The 18530-nt window shown below is 42.5% G+C and overlaps 1 protein-coding gene across 2 annotated transcripts in view; it reads right to left on the minus strand.

Annotated features, from left to right (window-relative positions):
• Positions 1-18530, minus strand: part of LOC113406240 (SH3 domain-containing kinase-binding protein 1-like) — a 378903-nt gene that overhangs the window by 334285 nt on the left and 26088 nt on the right. For both annotated transcript variants that reach the window (XM_026649807.1, XM_026649810.1), the window contains exon 2: positions 3243-3400. In XM_026649807.1, coding sequence (XP_026505592.1) covers positions 3243-3400 — 158 coding nt within the window. The remainder of the gene's footprint in view (positions 1-3242; positions 3401-18530) is intronic.

Here is an 18530-nt window from a genome sequence, read left to right on the forward strand (position 1 = left end):
AAAAAAAAAAAAAAAAAAAAAAAAAAAAAAAAAAGACAAGAACATACAAAGCACCTTATTTGTGTTTCTAGTCTGTTTAGGTCCAGTAAAGAATAGAGACAACTGTACATTGTTTTTATTATTGAGTCTGGAAAAAAAATCCTATGTAAATAAATTACAATGATTTGGACATATATACACCTCTAACCCGATATAACGCGATCCAATATAACATGAATTCGGATATAACGCGGTAAAGCAGTGCTCCGGGGGGGGGGGCTGCGGTGGATCAAAGCAAGTTCAATATAACGCAGTTTCGCCTATAACACGGTAAGATTTTTTGGCTCCCGAGGACAGCGTTATATCAAGGTAGAGGTGTATGTGCATATTTATTTGTTTTTCCTAAAGTTAATTAAGTATTTTAGGAAAAATTGTCAGAGCGGCCACCAGCAATCGTGTCACAGGTTTCATGGCCACCCAATCCATGTAATCACAGACTCAATGCCCATGCTACTACCCCTCCCATAGCTAAACTATGAAAACCTTCCATAACTGGCAATGTGCAACTGGCACCAAACCCACCTTTAATGCCTGCAGGGAGTGCAGTCCTGTGTGCCTGCTCCTTGTCCTTCTTTGGCACAAAAGAATAGCTGCAGTTCCCTGTACTGGAGACCTGACACAGCCCCTCCACTGACAGGTGAAATGTAACCTTTATGCAGGTATATGAACATATATGTAAAACGTTTCACTGTGAAGAGCTACTATTTTCAGCAACTATTTTGACATTCTGAAGCAGGGTAGGATGCCACATACCAGAAACATCAAGAGACACTGAAAAAGTAGTGATCATTTTGAACACAGCTCCCAATAACAAGTTACACCTACTTGATATTGTTGTGAACATCCTTAGGAATCTTAAGGAGTTCAAGAGAGACGCAATGAACATGAGTGAGTATATGTATGTATGTGATTATTATATACTAGTATTCATTTTATTTGCCAGGGTTATGCTTGAAAAGCTTTCCCAAAATGATTATGTCCATGCTGAATTGTAATTCTATCAAGTTTAAGGAAAATTATGGATAAAACAAATTGAAGCAGCAGGTGAGGTTATGCACTTTTGAGATTCTCACACAGTATTTATTTATTTATTTATTTAAGAACATGTGTCAGAAACCTTTTCTATTACAGTTGTGTCCTATCTAACTGGAATAGGGAAGGTTCCGCAAAGGAAAAGCAAATTTGACTCAGTGTTCTGGTTGACTGTGTGAAAGAGCACATGTGTAATGTGGTTTTTAGTTCTTTTGAAAACAGCTTTAGATGCTGATGGAGCAAAAACTGCAGTTTTATTGATATTGCATGTAATGTATATGTTTATATAGGCCTTAAGTTCTTTTTTATTGAGAAAAATGGTAAAATTTTGAGATAGTTTGACTAGATGCACGTTTGCGATCATTTAGAAAGTACAGGATATAACAAAACTTCGAGGTTCTATTGTATCTAAGTTTAATAAAAAAAAAAACTTCCACAAAATAGTTTTTTCCTCCTTTAACCAAATGTAGAACTTCCTACCCACTATTCAAAAAATTACACTTTGACAAGGACTACAAGGAACAATATTCAATCCTGCATCAGTAACAGATGTTGTATATGTTTGAAGTCCAACATGCACAGCTAGAAACAGGACCTTTATACCATTGCAAAGGGGAAATTCTCTCAGACCCTGAAGGGCTGCAATATCAGTCTTGAAAATCCCAATATTGGTGTCTAGAAAAGCTACTTTAGTAATTTATTCTGGTTATTATGCCTCCCTTTGACGCCTACAGAGCTAGGTTCATAGTAACTATCGCCCCAAAGCTACATCAGGATTTGCAAACAAGGACCCCTGAACCAAGTAGACTCAATATAGGCATATGGGTCCCCACTTGCAGGTCCCAGTACAAGATCAGGGTGGATGCTCTTACAGGAGGAGGGGAACAAAGAAGAGCTCCTCCACAAAATATTAAGAACACTTGAAAACATTCCTAAAAATAGTATTTCTGCACCATATTTGGCACATTCTAGAAACGTGAACGGGAGATGTGGTATAAAGATTTGAAAGACATTTGTTTGGAAAAAATATGCATGACTCACTCATGGCTTAACTATTTGTGAATAACGCATCTATCCCAAGCTTATGCTGATAAAGCAGGGGTGGGCAAACTTTCTGGCCCCAGGGCCACATCTGGGTGGGGATATTGTATGCAGGGCCATGAATGTAGGGCTGGGGCAGGGGGTTGAGGTGCAGGAGGGAGTGCAGGGTGTGAGAGGGGGTGCGGTGTGCAGGAGGGAGCTCAAGGCAGGGGGTTGGAGTGCGAGAGGGATGTGTGAGGTGGCTCATGGTGCAGGAGTGGTGCGGCAGGGAGGCTCAAAGCAGGGATGCAGGGTACAAGAGGTATTCGGGGTGTGGGCTCCGGCCCGGCACTGCTTACCTCGAGTGGCTCCGGGGTGGCAGCGGTACGCAGCAGGGCTAAGGCAGGCTCCCCTGTCTGCCCTGGCCCCGCGCTGCTCCCGGAAGTGGCCAGCATGTCCAGCAGTGGCTCCTGGGGGTGGGGTGGGTACCACCCCGGAAGCTCCTATTGGCCACGGTTCCCAGCCAATAGTAGTTGGGGGGGTCGGTGCCTGAAGGCGAGGGCAGCGCACAGAGTCCTCTGTCCCCTTCCCCAGGGGCCCGCAGGGACAAGGTGCTGGCCGCTTTCGGGAGTGGTGCAGGGCCAGGGCAGGCAAGGAGCCTGCGCCTGCGCCCGCTGCGCCACGTGGCTGGCAATCCCGTGGGCCGGATTGAAAGCCCTGATGGGCCGGATCCAGCCCGCGGGTCGTAGTTTGCCCTCCCCTGTGATAAAGCCTTTACATCACGCCATAATGCACTCTAGCTATCTATAAATAGATACACTGTATATGAGAGAGAAGATATTACAAACAGCATGAGTCATACAAGGAACTGAGTTTTGGAGAACAGCTTTGTCCTAAACATTAATTTTGTTTTCAGACCACGGGGTTGCAATAACCACTGCAGAGCAGGGAAAAGGTGTGTCTATTTATCTTTAATTTTAATGATATCATAACTACACCAGATATCCACACAAATGCATTCTCTACTTTGTAATGCAACATGATTCAAAAAAATACAAATAGCAGCATGATTTAAAAAGACTGCTTTTCAGTCAAACAACAATACAAGCTAGTAAGTACAATACACAAGAACTGTTTCACTTTGTACTCACTCTTACAAAGTTGTCAGGGAACAAACCTCTTCTGCCTTTGAGCTGTCCTTCCCACCAGCCTCCAGTCTCTTTCTTGATATTGGTGATTATGTCACCTATTGTGATTGTCAGCTCATCATCATGTTGAGCCTTGTAGTCAAATTCCACTATCGCCTCCACTAAAAAAGAAGCAGACACATGTTACAGAGCGTTAGAGACAGTATTTATTTTCAGTCAGATTGATTAAAGTCTTCATGGCTTCAGAGGTAAAAAGAAAAACCAACCAACCAACCCGGTAACAGCTGCTCAACAACAGGAATAGCATCAGATTAACCTTGAAGACTTCATACAACAGCAGCATATTAGGGACAAGGGCTGGTGGGGGAGAGATCCTTTGAGAAGCCCTTTATAACTAGTTGACAGACAGCAATTTGTATCAGTTTATTTTATATTTATCTTTTAATTTAAAAAAAAATCAATTTGTGTCGCTGCAGCAGTATCCATTCAGATGTAAGCATTACAAACTGGTGTCTACTTCTGGGAAAAGATTATGGTTTTTCTCCTTGTTACTTTACAAATACTTGCTTTATTTCAGCACCATTCTGAAATGGTGTTCAAATCCATACCATTCAAAACCATAGCCATTTACTCAGTTTGCCAAACACATCATTGCTACCCCCAGAAGCATTTATTAAAATTTCTGCATGATGCTAAGTTTCACTATAACAATCTTTCTATAAGCATGATGCATTCAGAAATGCAGAGCTCAGCCTGGCAAAGCTTTGCTATGTACATATACTCTCTTAGGATTTCACTGAGGAGGAAAAATTGATGTTCACTTGCAAAATGATTATGCATCAGAGGATGTGAAATTCAAATATTACTATTGCGCCAAATGTCAACTATCAAACACAAACTTGTTGCTGCTCATCTACCAGTATTTCATCATGCCAGGTAGAATGCCTTATTCTCTTCCCAGAAGAATAAAAGCCCCATAAACCCAAACCCCTCAGATTCTCTCATATAATATTATAAATATCTATATCAATATCATGTATATCTAGATCTCTCACTGGAAGGACCTAGGGAATTCATAAAGGCAGGAATAAGCTATTAGAAATGGGTAAAGTTTCCTCCCCCCACCCCTGTACCATATCACTGAGCTCTTCCTCCGTCAGTGTGGAATTGAGATCTACTGTAAATTTCCTGGTGCTTTGTCTAGTCTAATTTTAAAAATCTCAGCCATAGGGCTTTCATCACTTCCCTCAAGAGAGGGATCTAAATCTAACAGATATCACCATCAGGAAGTTTTTCTGATTATTGGCCTCAGTCTTACTTTTGTTTATTTCATTCCATTACTTCTTGTTATAGCCCCTTGTATCACTCCGATACATTTCTCTAGTAGGGAATGGAAAATCTTTTTTCTAAATACTTCGTATTTTACTTACTGTGGCAAAATATTTTTTTTTAAAAGAAGCCAATATCAGAGGCAAGCCATGCAGAAGGAATTAATAACTTTTCTGCTACTATGAAGATGATGCTCAATGGTAGAGTGAAATTTTTGTTAGTTTGTTTGCTTGTGTTTGTTTGTTTTTGGCACACTAGAACAACATTTTCCCCCAGGTGCTGTTCTCACTTATTTTCACCCCTGAAACAACCCTCCTAACCAAAATTACTGTATTCTTATCTCTAGAAGCTCTCCCAGCGGCTACCAAAAGAAGAGTGGATGCCAGAATCTCCGGAATAGATGCATTTAGAAAGCCCCATCTCCTGTGATGGGAAATCATGCCCTAAGGACATTCTGTAGAACATTTACCCTTTAAGAGGTTGAAGCAGCAAGAACAGAAATACCCACATTCATCTCCTTTCTGTGCAGATAACTGTGTGTGTCATGTAAGACATCATGAGAGTGAACTCTCAGGGAATCACGGCGCTGGCACAGCGAAAGGAACATAGACCATTAAACCAGGAACAGGGTGTTGTTGCCCCCTGCTGGAGGCCCTGCCACCTTGACACCATCACTCTCAGATGGCCTTTTGGAGAAAAAGAGGAGTGCGTTCATTCTTTCAAGAGCTGCCTAGAGAGGCCATCCGGGATCAGCTGCTGGCAGAACCAACAACTGTCCTCCACCATCAAGCAGGGTGATGAGCAGGCAGAATCCAATCAGGGCCCAGCAGGGGGCAACACCACCCTGTTACTGGCTGGTTCTTCTAGGAGCCAGTTCTGGGTGAAGTTGGAATGGGGATGAAGAATGTCTCCAGTCTTAACCCAAGAAACCCAGCTTGGTCAGAGGTCACACTCTGACCACACTTTATTGTAATTGGACCAGTGAAGTGTTCATTTAGATTACGAAATTTAAAGCCCAGGTGGTCATCTTGAGTTAAATATCAATTTACAGTTGTAAAATGAAGGCGAGCGAAACCCCACTGGCCCAGACAAGACCGTGACACCACCACAGATAGTAAGACAATCCCAATAACATTCCACCTAACCTATAAAGGGATAGTACATGATATCGAACTAGGTTGGTAAGAGAGTATTGTTATTCCTCCCATCCCAAAGAAGTCACACACACATATGTATACACATATTTTCTTGTTTCTTGGGCAATATTAACACAGACAGAGATTCACTTAGCTATAGCTAGAAGAGCATGATTGCTTTTGGCCAAGGGCTAAAGGCCACAACACATCTTGAACTTCTGAATGTCCTGGAGATCTTTCATCAAAACATACTAGTCTCATCTCACATTAGATAATTAAAGATTTCTAGTCCTACCAAGACTTAGACATCACAGCCACCATTTGGCATCATAATTAAGGCTGTGAGTTTGTCACAGAGGTCACGGATTCCGTGACTTTCCATGACCTCGGTGACTTCTGCAGCAGCCGGTGCGCCTGGCTCAGGCAGCCCCTGTGCCAGGCGCAGGGCAGTTTCGGGCCCCTGCCCCGCAGAGTTTTGCTGTGAGAGGGGAAAGGGGGTTGGGGCACCAGACGGGGTGAAGCGGGCTCCGGGAACCGCGGCAAATGGGAGCTGCGGGAGCAGTGCCTGCAGGCGGAGGCAGCGCAGAGTGACTGGCCACTCCTCCGCCTTGGACCTTAGCCAGGGGGATGTCAGTGCTTCCAGGCAGCCCCCGGGTAAGCGCCGCTCAGAGCCCGCCTCACCCCATCAGGTGCTCCAACATCCTGGCCCCTCCCACACCCAAACTCTGCTGCGGGGGGTGGGCGGAGCCAGCTAGGGAGCCTGCCAGCTCCAAGCCTCCCCACCAGCACCAGCGGGGGTCCCAGGCCATTTGCCGCCACCCCCACCCTCCTCCTCCAGGCAGCTCCCACCCCCCCAAGTTTTATTCACTGGTATTTTTAGTAAAAGTCATGGACAGATCACAGGCTGTGAATTTTTGTTTACTGCCTGTGACCTGTCCATGACTTTTATCAAAAAATACTCATGACTAAAACAACCTTAATCATAATGAATCCAAAATACCCACAAGTGAGATCATGGGCACCTTAAAGAAGCTAGAGATGGAAGAAACCATTTTAATGCATAATGGTGAATTTGTCAAACACAAATAATGCTCATTCGGCATTGGAGGCTAAAGTCTAAAGGACAATTTTGTTCAATGGATAGTTTACATTTGGTTGCCAGCTTTGGTCCACCCGTGAGACCACAGATTATGAGCATGCCATTGCTAGCCTTCTAGGAGAACCATTAAGATAGGGAATTTATCAGTCATGGCACCTTTTTAGGGTTCCAGGAAGAAAGATCTGCTGGTGAGAACCTCTGGCCCTTGTATGGGGACCACAAAACAAAAGAAACAATACACAGCTGAGGCCATAAGGGGCTCACTGCTTGTAAAACAAATAGCAAGACCTGTAGCATATGTGAGATGAAGTCCAATACCACTTCTTATAAGAAATTTACTTTCAATCAGAGCTTGAATCAGACACCTAACTAAGGGCCCTACTAATTTTCCATATTGTTCATAGATGCACATATCCCCTTCTGGTGGGCTGAGTGGTCGGTTAGTTGGGAAGCATATCCATGCTGCAGCCCTGGCGAGATCGCTAGAACTCAGGCGGCTTCAGGGTTTAAGCAATGAGGCACGTCACTATTGTAGGCCTTAAATAATTTTTTCAGCCTTCGGTCCAGGCAATGCATTTTCCTCTTTGAGGGCAGGAGCTTATGTGGCCCAAGCCCTTCTTTTAAAAAAGCCTACTTCTGTAATATGGCCCAACTGCCTCCAGGTCTGACAGCTTGTGAAGTCCCTTTGGTAGGTGTCAGGTCCTTCTGCTCTCTTCCAAGGAAGCCTATTAGCCTCCATCCTCATCTTGCTGAAAGTGGAGTACGTAACTCTGCCATAGCCGCCCCACACCCCTCAGTTGCTATGAATGAACTTTTCCAAAAATGGGGGGAGAAGAGACAGGAAGGGATCAGAGTTCTAGGCTCACTCCCAGTACTGGCTCTTCAAGTTACACAGCCTCCCCATTCCCTGGCTGCTGCAAGAAGAAGAGTGAAGGAAACGGATCAATACTGTACAACTCTCCTAGTCTTTATTTTTGAATCCTCTTTCTCCATAAATAATTCCAGTACCTGGCTCTGACGTTGCATCCGCAGCTCTCCCAAGGAGCAGTGTAAAATTGATATGACTTCATTTTATTCTGTATTTTATTCTGAATAGCACCAATAAAATTGACCATACTGCTGTTAATTGGACTTTGCAGCTGCTTGGGGAAGCTATAAGCTGCTGCTGCAGAGGAACTGGAACTGCTACATATATCTTTGCAACCGTAAGTGCTAGGAACAATTTTTTGAAACGGAAGTTAAATTAAACACAGATGTATGTGCTCTTTCCCCAGAAAACTTCCCACTCACTGATACTTCTTAAATTCTGCATCCTATCAGGAAACTCCAAAGTTATTTCTTAAATGTGTGTGATCTGATGATGGTATACAAAACAGCAGCTGGCACAGCAAGGGAGAAATTTCACAGAAGCCGGATAATTGTATGAATTTTTTCAAAAAAAGCTAAGAAATCCGTAGCTCCAGGAGGGTGGTGAATAGGGTAAATCTAAGAAACGTGAAAATCATTGTGACAAACTAATGAAAAATACAATTCTGAAAAAAAAGACACCCAAGTTCCCATGTATCAAAAAATAGCACATAAAAGCCTAACGGTGCTTTATAATTTATAGGACTGAGTTTCAGTTATTAAATCAAGTTCATTTTTAAAAGCATACTAAAGGATTTGTACATCCATATTTCAAAACATGTTTTGAATAATACATTCTGCCAACTTTTTTTTTTTTTGAATTTTGGCCTAGATCCTCACAGGTATTTAGGTGCCTAACTTTCATTGATTTCAAGTGGAGATCTCCTGTGCTAGATCTCTCTGGAACAGATGCTTGCATCCTAAATTGCACTGTGGTTTAGGAGAGGAGAAAAGCATCTCATGGACAATGAGATCAAACTAATTTCACTTGTAAGCTCTGCTTATGCATTAAATGGCCTACACCTTCTCCCACTGAAGGCAAGAGGAAAAAACTCTCAGTGACACCAGGGAGTACAGGATCTGGCCCTAGATCACTGGACTACTTAACTTTTCAGCAACTTTTACTTCAAAACAACGTACATGATGCCTCAATAATGTCAAACACGTATCTCTAACCCTGACAAGTTATAACAATTTTTTCCCCCAAAATGCAATGCACACTCTCCTTAGCACTCCTTCACTGACATAAGGAGATGAAATCCAGCACCAAAGCAATTCAAGCTATTTTGATCTGAAAACTGAATGTTCGTTCCTATGCCAACATGATCAGCTATGCATGACATTATAAAACCGTGAATCCAAACTTTAACAAAAATCCCATGAGACAGAATCAAAACCAATTATCAACATCCCTGTTAGAGACTGACACAGTGAAGTCAGGTTTCAGAGTGGTAGCCATGTTAGTCTGTATCAGCAAAAACAACGAGGAGTCCTTGTGGCACCTTAGAAACTAACAAATTTATTTGGGCATAAGCTTTCGTAAGCTAAAACCCACTTCATCAGATGCATGGAGTGAAAAATTCAGTAAGCAGTATATATATGAAAAGATGGGAGTTGCCTTACCAAGTGGGGGGTCAGTGCTAAGGAGGCGAATTCAATTAAGGTGGAAATGGCCTATTCTCAACAGTTGACAAGAAGGTGTGAGTATCAGCAGAGGGGAAATTACTTTTTACTACTACCCTGTCAGGGACAGAGGTAGTGTTTTTTTATTTACTACTTTGGGTTTATGAAACAAAATTTTAAATGCCTATTATATACACCAGAAGTCTTTCACATAAATTTAAGATACATTTAGCTGAAGAATGTGGAGTGACAGAAGAAGACAGGGTTGATTAAATTATTGCCATCACACACACCCCTCCCCCAAACCTCCAGATATTTATAGGAACTTGAGAAAACAGACTTTTGTTGGTAATTACCATAACAATTTTCTCTCATTGGTTATGGCTACTTACTAGTTCCTGTCACTATTTATTGCCATTATTGAACAGAAACAAACCCCCCCCAAAAGACCTAGTTAGAGTAAAAGGAACTTTAACAACACGACAAAAATTCAGAGAAGCGATGACAATCAGAGTTAATGCTATCTTAACCCACACCACTGTGTCTTATCAAGAATATCACAGATTGTTACTATGTAGCAAGAACTATGTTAATTAATATCACCAACTTTCTGGAGACATCTGAAGTGTCTAGGCACAAGGGAAGTGTTATTAAAGTCTTTGGGACTATTCCACTGAAGTAACAGAAGCCATATGGTCATACAACCTTCTGTTCCAACATGATTTCTCACACCACAATTATTGTCACCTGAAACTAGAGCGTGCAGCTAATGTGGCAATCGAAAGGTTTAGAGTTTCTTTATGACAAGCAGGAAATTTAAAGTTCAATTTGTGCATCACGTAGGTATCATGTAAATTGATAAACACGTATGCTGTACAATATAACCAGAAAATCAGAACTGAAAGAGGGACAATAATGGCTTTCAAAATCTCAAACTAAAACTTAAAGGTAACATTTGAGTTACATAAATGCAGGAAAAAACAATTAGCTGTAATTTGTATTTTTGTAACTAATCACAACAGTGAACTTATTAGCATGGAACTAAAAATTTGGAGCAGAAATAATTGCAATTTTCACCATTCTGCTTTTCATGTAACATTATCTTAAAGCTCAGTAAGAGGACACAATGATTCTTATAGGATTAGTATTTTTTAAATATTACGTATTTTTTTTTACTAGTTATCATGGACTGTTCAATTATTTAAAAATCAATTTCCTTGAATATGAATATTTCTATTATAGCCTGGTTATAAACAGAAACTTCATTTATGCAGTTGCACAGTAGTTAAAAGTCTGTCAACACTTTACAATAAATACAGTTCGTAAGTGGCTTTCAATCTGGCCATAAAAATTCAATCTGCATTGAAACTTGTTAGATAAGGGCCTAATCCAGAGGTGAATTAAAAAAAAAAAAATAGAACTTGCTTTCAGCAATTTTTAGTGGTTTATGAACATGAATTTAAAAATAAATAAATATTTTAAACATAAAAGGGATATTACACTGCAAGCTAATGATCACCCAGTTAAGCTGATGTCACGTGGTATGGAAGATTCTTGAAAAGCATCTGTCTGGAATGTTAAAGTTTGGAAGGGTCAGTATGGCTTCATGCAGGGAAGGAGCACAGCTGATGTTATATTTGTACTACAAATCCTCATGGAGAAGTTCAGAGAAAACAGCAACTGCATATGGTCATTATGGACCTGGAGAAGGCAGCATATGATCACGTATCAAGAGAACTAGTTGGTGGAGTTTGCAACAAAGAAGTGTGCCAGAAGGATATGCCCATCTTATCCAGATATGTATGACAGAATCACTACCACAGTCAAAGTAGAGAACTTCCAATAAACATTGGCCTGCGCCAGAGGTCAGCATTGAGTCCCCTTTTTGTTTACAGTGCTCATACATGTGATAAGTGAGAATATATGAAGGGAGACGCCTTGGAACTGCTGTTTGCTGATGACTTAGGGACCTATGCAGAATTTTGTGAGCCCCTGGAAACCAACTTTAAACGGTGACAACATAGTTCTGGGTGGGCTGGGCTTAGAGTGAATATTGGTAAAACTGAAGTTCTGATAACTGAGGGAGGAGGAGGAGGACTCACCATAAAGGATGTCACAAGCAGAGAGCTTAGAAGAGTGAAAGAATTTAAATACCGAGGATCAATGGTTACTGACAATGGTACACTCCTGAGTGATGCCTGGCATTGTACTAAAGCTGCCTGGTCTCAATGGCAAAAGCTGATCCCAGTTCTCTATGACAAAAAATGCCAATAAAGTTTAAAGGTAGAGTGTATAAAGATGTAATTCGATCCATCTTAACATATTGAACACAGACATGACCAGCCACAAAAAGGAGATCAATATGCTCTCCGCCATGGAAATAAACATGTTGAGATGGTCAAATGGTTGGATTCCATGACAGGAAATAAAATGAGATTATAAGGGGGCTAGTGCGCGTTGCTCCAATTGAAGACAAGTCGAGGGAAGCGAAGCTGTGTTGGTGAGGACATATCCAGTGGAGATCAGAGAGCTTGTCAGTAGGATGGCTCTTGCAATGACTGTGGACAGAAGACGGGGTGCTGGAACAATTTGTATGGTGGGGTTGCTGAGAGCTACTGAACCAAAGTTTAAACTCTGTATATAATGGAAACCACTTCAAGACAGGAGATGTGGCAGCAGCCGCAGTTCCAGCACCTATGACGGAAGAGGACTATGAGGGAAACCTACGCAAGACTTGGTACATGGATGGATATTGGCAGACTTCAGAGAGATCAACCTGCATGACAGCCTGAATCATGAGTTTTAGAAGATGGCTATAGAAGTCACTGACCACAAATAGGAAAGCAACAAGAAAGACAACAACGCTAAATAATTATTTATAGTACCTGTAGTGAGGCGGATTGGCTGCCCACAGACCCAGAGGGGGAGGAGCCCCTCATTGAACCCTGATGGGCGGAGCCATGCCATGTTCAACCCTCCCGCCGGAAGTCAGTGGGCGGGACCGAAAGTATAAAAGGCATGCTGGAGAACTCAGCCGCCGGAGAAGCCAGACACCTCCTGGGAGTTCCCGAGCTGGGAGGCCGCTGCAGACCCCGAGGGAGCTGAGGACTTGCCAGGACTGCCAGGGCCATTTATGGACCCAAGCACAGAGGAGCTGCAAGCCCTGACAGAGGCCTTCTTCCCTGACAACCCTCTACAGAGCGAGTCAGTGTGTTGCCTTCAGGATCCCCGCTGACCCAGTGGCAGACTGCTCCGCCAGTGCTAGGGACCTGGGCTGGGACGCAGTGGAGTGGGTGGGCCTGCGTTCCTCGCCCCCCGCCCCCGCCGCCACCCCAATCTGTGGGTGGCAGTCTCCCCCTCGCTTAAGCAAGAAGCCTACGCTTTTTGGCCTTCCACCAGAGCTAGGAGGCCCGACTGTTTGCTGCTCAGCCTGAGTGCAGGCCTGAGCCCTCAGACCCTCTACTGCCGCACCCTGATCCAGGGCCTGGGCTAACTGTTTGCTGCCCAGCCTGACCAGGGGCTGGGGCTCCGTAACTGTGTTTATTGTTCGGCCCGGATCATAGGCTCTTGTTACCCCGCTGATTCCCCACGTCAGGCGACCCCCGGAGATGTAGTGAGGCGGATTGGCCGCCCACAAACCCAGAGGGGGAGGAGCCACTCCCCCCCACGGAGTACAGTACCGAACGGCAGAACTCTTACCAAATAATTGTAGTGAAGATGAATAATGATTAAATGGTAATGGGCAATAGGGAAGGAGAGAATGTGTGGGGAGGGTGATGGGATGGGGTGAATACAGAACAAAGTGTTGAGCTTTGCACCAGTCTTAGAAAAATAAAAAGCCCACTTTTTTTTTTTTTTTTTAAAGTATGATGCGTTCTACTTTATAAAGCCTAAACTCAGCATCTTGGAATGCTGTACTTTTTAGATCTTATGTGGCACCACTACATATTAAAATGGAAAGGCCTTTTGCCACATGGTAGTTCTAGAGCAGTGGTTCTCAATCAAGGGTACACGTACCCCTGGGGGTATGCAGTGGTCTTCCAGGGAGTACAGCAAGTCATCTAGATAGTTGCCTAGTTTTACAACAGGCTATGTAAAAAGCACTAGCGAAGTCAGTACAAACTAAAATTTCATACAGACAATGACTTGTTTATACTGCTCTATATATTATACACTGAAATGCAAGTACAATATTTATATTCCAATTAATTTATTTTATAATTATATGGTAAAAATTAGAAAATAAATAATTTTTCAGTAATAATGTGCTGTGACCCTTTGTGTGTGTGTGTGTGTGTGTGTGTGATTTTTGTAAACAAGTAGCTTTTAAGTGAGGTGAAACTTGGGGGTACGCGAGACAAATCAGACTCCTGAAAGGGGTACAGTAGTCTGGAAAGGTTGAGAGCCACTGTTTTAGAGTGTGCAAAAGGAACATTTCAGTGAGTTTAAAAAAAAATAAAAATCAAAGGACTGGAAATAAATATAAATAAGGCCCACTCATGCAAACTCTTACTACCAGGCATGCAGTGCTTACTACCATTACTCGGGGGGGGAATTCTGCACCACTGCGCATGTGCAGAATTTATTTCCCCTCAGATTTCTTTGCTTCCCCGCAGAAAACTGATTTTCTGACAGGGAAGCCACAAGAGCCATCATGCGACCCTCCCCAGCAGCATGTTTCGGGTGCCTAGGGCAGCTGGCAGAGAGAGAAATCACTGTGAGGTTAGGGGCAGGACTGGGGAAGACCCGGCTGGTCACTCTTACCCTGCACCAGGCTCAGCTGCAAATCCCGGCCGGGCTGGGGAGCACAGGACGACTTCTTTCCATGCATGGCATCTGGGGCCAGGTCAGACCCACCCCCTAGCTGCAGGAATCTCTGCAAACTCCCACCCCATTTACTGCACCCATCACTCCTCAGCTGCAGGGATTCCTGTACGGGAAGCTGTATGACAGATTTTCATTACCAATCTGCCTGGGCCCACAGTTGATCAGGCTGGGACCACAGGATCTTTTTGGGGAGGACATGACGAGGCACACCATGTGTCTGAATTTTAAAGCTTTATTGATAAAATGTTCCCAAGAGATCTGAAGAAACTCAACTATTAACTGTGGCATATAACTTATTGCTTAAATCAGCCTCCATACTAGATGAATGGAGGATACCTAAAAGTAACACTGTGTGACACTTAGTACCTCAAAATAGCATCCTGGAAACCCCATATTCATCACTGTCATAGGATTATGATGGGTTTTGTACAAAGTATGCCTTGTGAGGTATCATTTAAGAAATCTTGGTTTGCTGAACATTAAAATCCTTTTGAAGTGTGTGTACTACCATTGTAAATGAAGTACAAAGTATTGGTATATGCATTACTGAAATATGTTGTGAGGCTGGGAGACATCCACAGCCAGCCTTTCAGTAGTAACAAAGGAGCAACTATCATTGGCCAGACAGGAGTTGGTGGGCCATCAAAAAGATTCCACTCTCTTGGGAAATCCTCACAGAGGTCATGTACACAATTGGGGCTGCCTAACCCCCGTGCCACAGCAAGAATCATTCTAGAACCTGGAGAGAAAGTATAAATGAGGGTTGATGACATCACCACTTGGCCTCTCTTCTCCCCCATCTCAACACCTGAAAGATCGTTTGGAAGACAAAGACTTTGAACTGGGGAGATTGGTCCCAGGCTGAAAGGAAATACAGCCTGTGTATTAAGTACTGTGAGCCGTCTGTAATATGTATTAGGGTGAGAAGAGCTGTTTGATTCAAATCTTGCTTAGTCTGTTAAAGTTAGAATTTAGACTGTGTTTCTATTTTTATTTTTTATGTAACCAACTTTGATCTCTGTGCCTTCTACTTATTTCAAATCTATCTTTCTGTAGTTAATAAATCTGCTTTATATTTTACCTAAAACAGTGTGGTTTTGGTTGAAGTGCTTGGGGAATCTTAGCTCAGGTTAACAAGGGCTGCTGCACATCCACCAATCTTTGTTGGAGTGGCAAATTAATTAATGAGCTTGCACTATCCAAGGTAGTCTTGAGCAGTGTAAGACGGTATATTTCTGGGGCATAAGGCTGGGTTGATTTGCTATTGCCTCCCTGTATGATTCATGAGTGGCTTAGAGAGCATTCATGCAAATTAGCTGAGTTAGTCTCCACATGCTGATAGATGAGTGATCACTGGGCCTGGAGGGATGTTGCTGTTTGTCACTGGCATAGCACTGTGAGAGAGAGCCCAGGCTGGAGCGTTAAGGAGGCACAGAAGTCCCATAGTTCCAGGTTGTACACTGGGGCTCCCATCTCACACTGATTTTTAAGAGAGACTCCAGAGGCGATCCTGGCAATTACACACCTGTAAACCTAACTTCATACCAGGCAAATTGATTAAAAGTATAGTAAAGAACACAACTGTCAGACACATAGAGGAACATGATATGTTGAGGAAGAGTCAACATGGCTTTGGTGAAATATGATTTTCTTTTACAAATCTATGAGAAGTCTCTGCAGGAGTCGACAAGGATGATCCAGTCAATACAGTGTACTTTGACTTTCAGAAAGCCTTTGACAAGGTCCCGCACCAAAGGGCTCTTAAGCAGTCATGGGTCAGTAACTGGTTAAAAGATAAGAAACAGGAATAGTAATTAAATGGTCAGTTTTCACCATGGAAAGAGGTAAATAGCGGGGTGCCCCAAGGATCTCTACTGGGACCTGTGCTGTTCAACAAATTTATGAATGATCTGGAAAAGGGGGTGAGCAGTGAGGTGGCAAAATGTGCAGACAATACAAAAATTACTCAAGACAGTGAAGTCCTAAGCAAATTGTGAAGTGTTACTAAGGGATCTCACAAAACTGGGTGAATGGGCAACAAAATGACAGATGAAATTCAATGCTAATAAATGGAAAGTAATGCACAGTGGAAGATATAATTCCAACTATACATACAAAATGATGGGGCCTAAATTAGCTGTTACCACTCAAGATCTTGGAGTCATGGTGGATAGTTCTCTGAAATCATCAGCTCGATGTGGAGCAGCAATTTTAAAAAGCTAACAATGTTAGGAACCATTAGTAAAAGGATAGACATTAAAACAGAAAATATCATAATGTCACTATATAAATCCATGGCATGCCCAACACCTGGAATACTGCGTGCAGTTCTGGTCGTCCTATCTCAAACAAGACATATTAGAATTGGAAAAGGTACAGAAAAAAGCAATAAAAATGATTAGGGGCATGGAACATCTTACATATGAGAGATTTAAAAGACTGGAACCGTTCATCTTGGAAAAGAGATGAGTAAGGGGGAATATGATTGAGATCTACAAAATCATGAACTGTGTGGATAAAGTGAATAAGCAAGTATTATTTACTCCTTCACATAACACTAGAACTAAAGATTACTCGATGAAATTAATAGACATCAGGTTTAAAACAAACACAAGGAAGTACTTCTTTGCATAATGCACAGCCAACCTTTGGAACTCATTGCCAGGGGATGTTGTGAAGGCCAAAAGTATAACTGTGTTCAAAAAAGAATGAGGATGTCCTGGAGGACAGATCCATCAACAGCTATTAGCGAAGACGGTCAGGGACGCAACCCCCTGCTCTGGGTGTCCCTAAGCAGGGACTGACTGCAAGAAAAATCAGGCACTGACCACTGTCAGAGACAGAATATTGGGCTAGATGGACCAGAACTCAGACCCAGTATGGCCGTTCTTATAATCTTTACTCATTGTATATCCAAGATAAAAGTCAGAAGGATTTTGTTTAGTATTCTCTCTCTCTCGCGCACACACACACACACACACACACACACACACACACACACACACACACCCTCCCCAGTAAAAGGAATCATTCAAGCATGCACCATCAAAAGGAGAATTGTAGGAAGTGAGTGGTGTGCATGCACATTGCCTCCTACTGTCTTGAATCAGAGTTGCTCAAGTGCTTGTAATTGCCCCTCCTCCCCAGTGACTGGCCCAGAAAGATAATTTTGGCCTACATGGCTCTGACAGATAACCAAGTTCAACTTTTGCTGAAGCAATAAATGCTCCTGTGCTTTTGTATACAGAATGCACAGAGTGTGTCCCTCATACCATATATGAGCCCTAGCTGAAGACTGTTTGAATGTATTCAATTCTACCTATCTAATAGGAAAGAAATAGAGATGGTTTTGGTTTCTTGGGGTAGGGAGAGGGTTAGGTATTGTTGTTTTGATTTTTTTAAACAGGAAATCAACATGACTTAGTGGAATTCGCCCTGCAGAGCAGGAAATTCCTTGTAGGATAGGTAGAATATTTTAGGATTTCATGATTGTACTCAGTCACAGATTGATTACAATCATAATCCATCATACAGGTCTAGGATTTCCAATTATGCAAAAGAGGAAGATTATGCAAATTAGTTTAAACATACAGAAAACTCCATGTGCTGTGAACTCTGAAGTATCTCACGAGGCTCCCACAGTAAGCAAAGTTTCAGACACATGCACTTAAAATTTATTAAACATTATCTTGTTGAAGGGGCTTTATCACAGTAGTTTTTTCGCCACCAGACCATTGCATTTGTCACAGACATATCAATACAAAATTAAAGACAATATGTGCAATAGCATGTGACCACCAGACTGGTCAATGCAAAATTTTAAGAATAAGCTAGGAAACAGGACAAAGTCACAGTAGGTCTAACCTGTAGCAGTTAGAACCATATTGCTATAGGCTTCTTTTTAGTTCACATTAGATCTAACAGCATTTGCCAGATTTGTCTTGCCAAATCCCTTAACCCTTTAGAGACACACCCCCTCACTCTAGCGTTCATCTGGCTGGCAGTCTGAACAATGCCTGTGTTCCATGAGTTAACTCATCCTTTCCCCCAGGGGAAAACAGCAGCTCCAGTAAGTGGCCCTGCTGTCTAGTGCACCGACATCTAGGACCAGGTTGCTGCCAGTGACAGAGCTTGATTTTTGATTCAGCGGCAAAACAAACTGAAGTGCATCTTCCAAATACAGCAGGTGCTTCAAGCTTTCCTGCCTCCATAAGCCAGCTTGCCATACTTTGTCATTCATATTTTATTTGAGAAATATTTCAGTTGACCCAGTGTGCATCAACCTATAATTCTGTAGTGTGAGTTATATAGCCACTTATTCTGAATCTCTCCAAGCCTTCAAGAACCTTTAGAAGGAAAATCCTTTATAAA

Source organism: Terrapene carolina, unplaced genomic scaffold, assembly GCF_002925995.2.
Source record: "Terrapene carolina triunguis isolate 2854851 unplaced genomic scaffold, T_m_triunguis-2.0 Scaffold23, whole genome shotgun sequence".
Lineage (NCBI taxonomy): Eukaryota > Metazoa > Chordata > Testudines > Emydidae > Terrapene > Terrapene triunguis.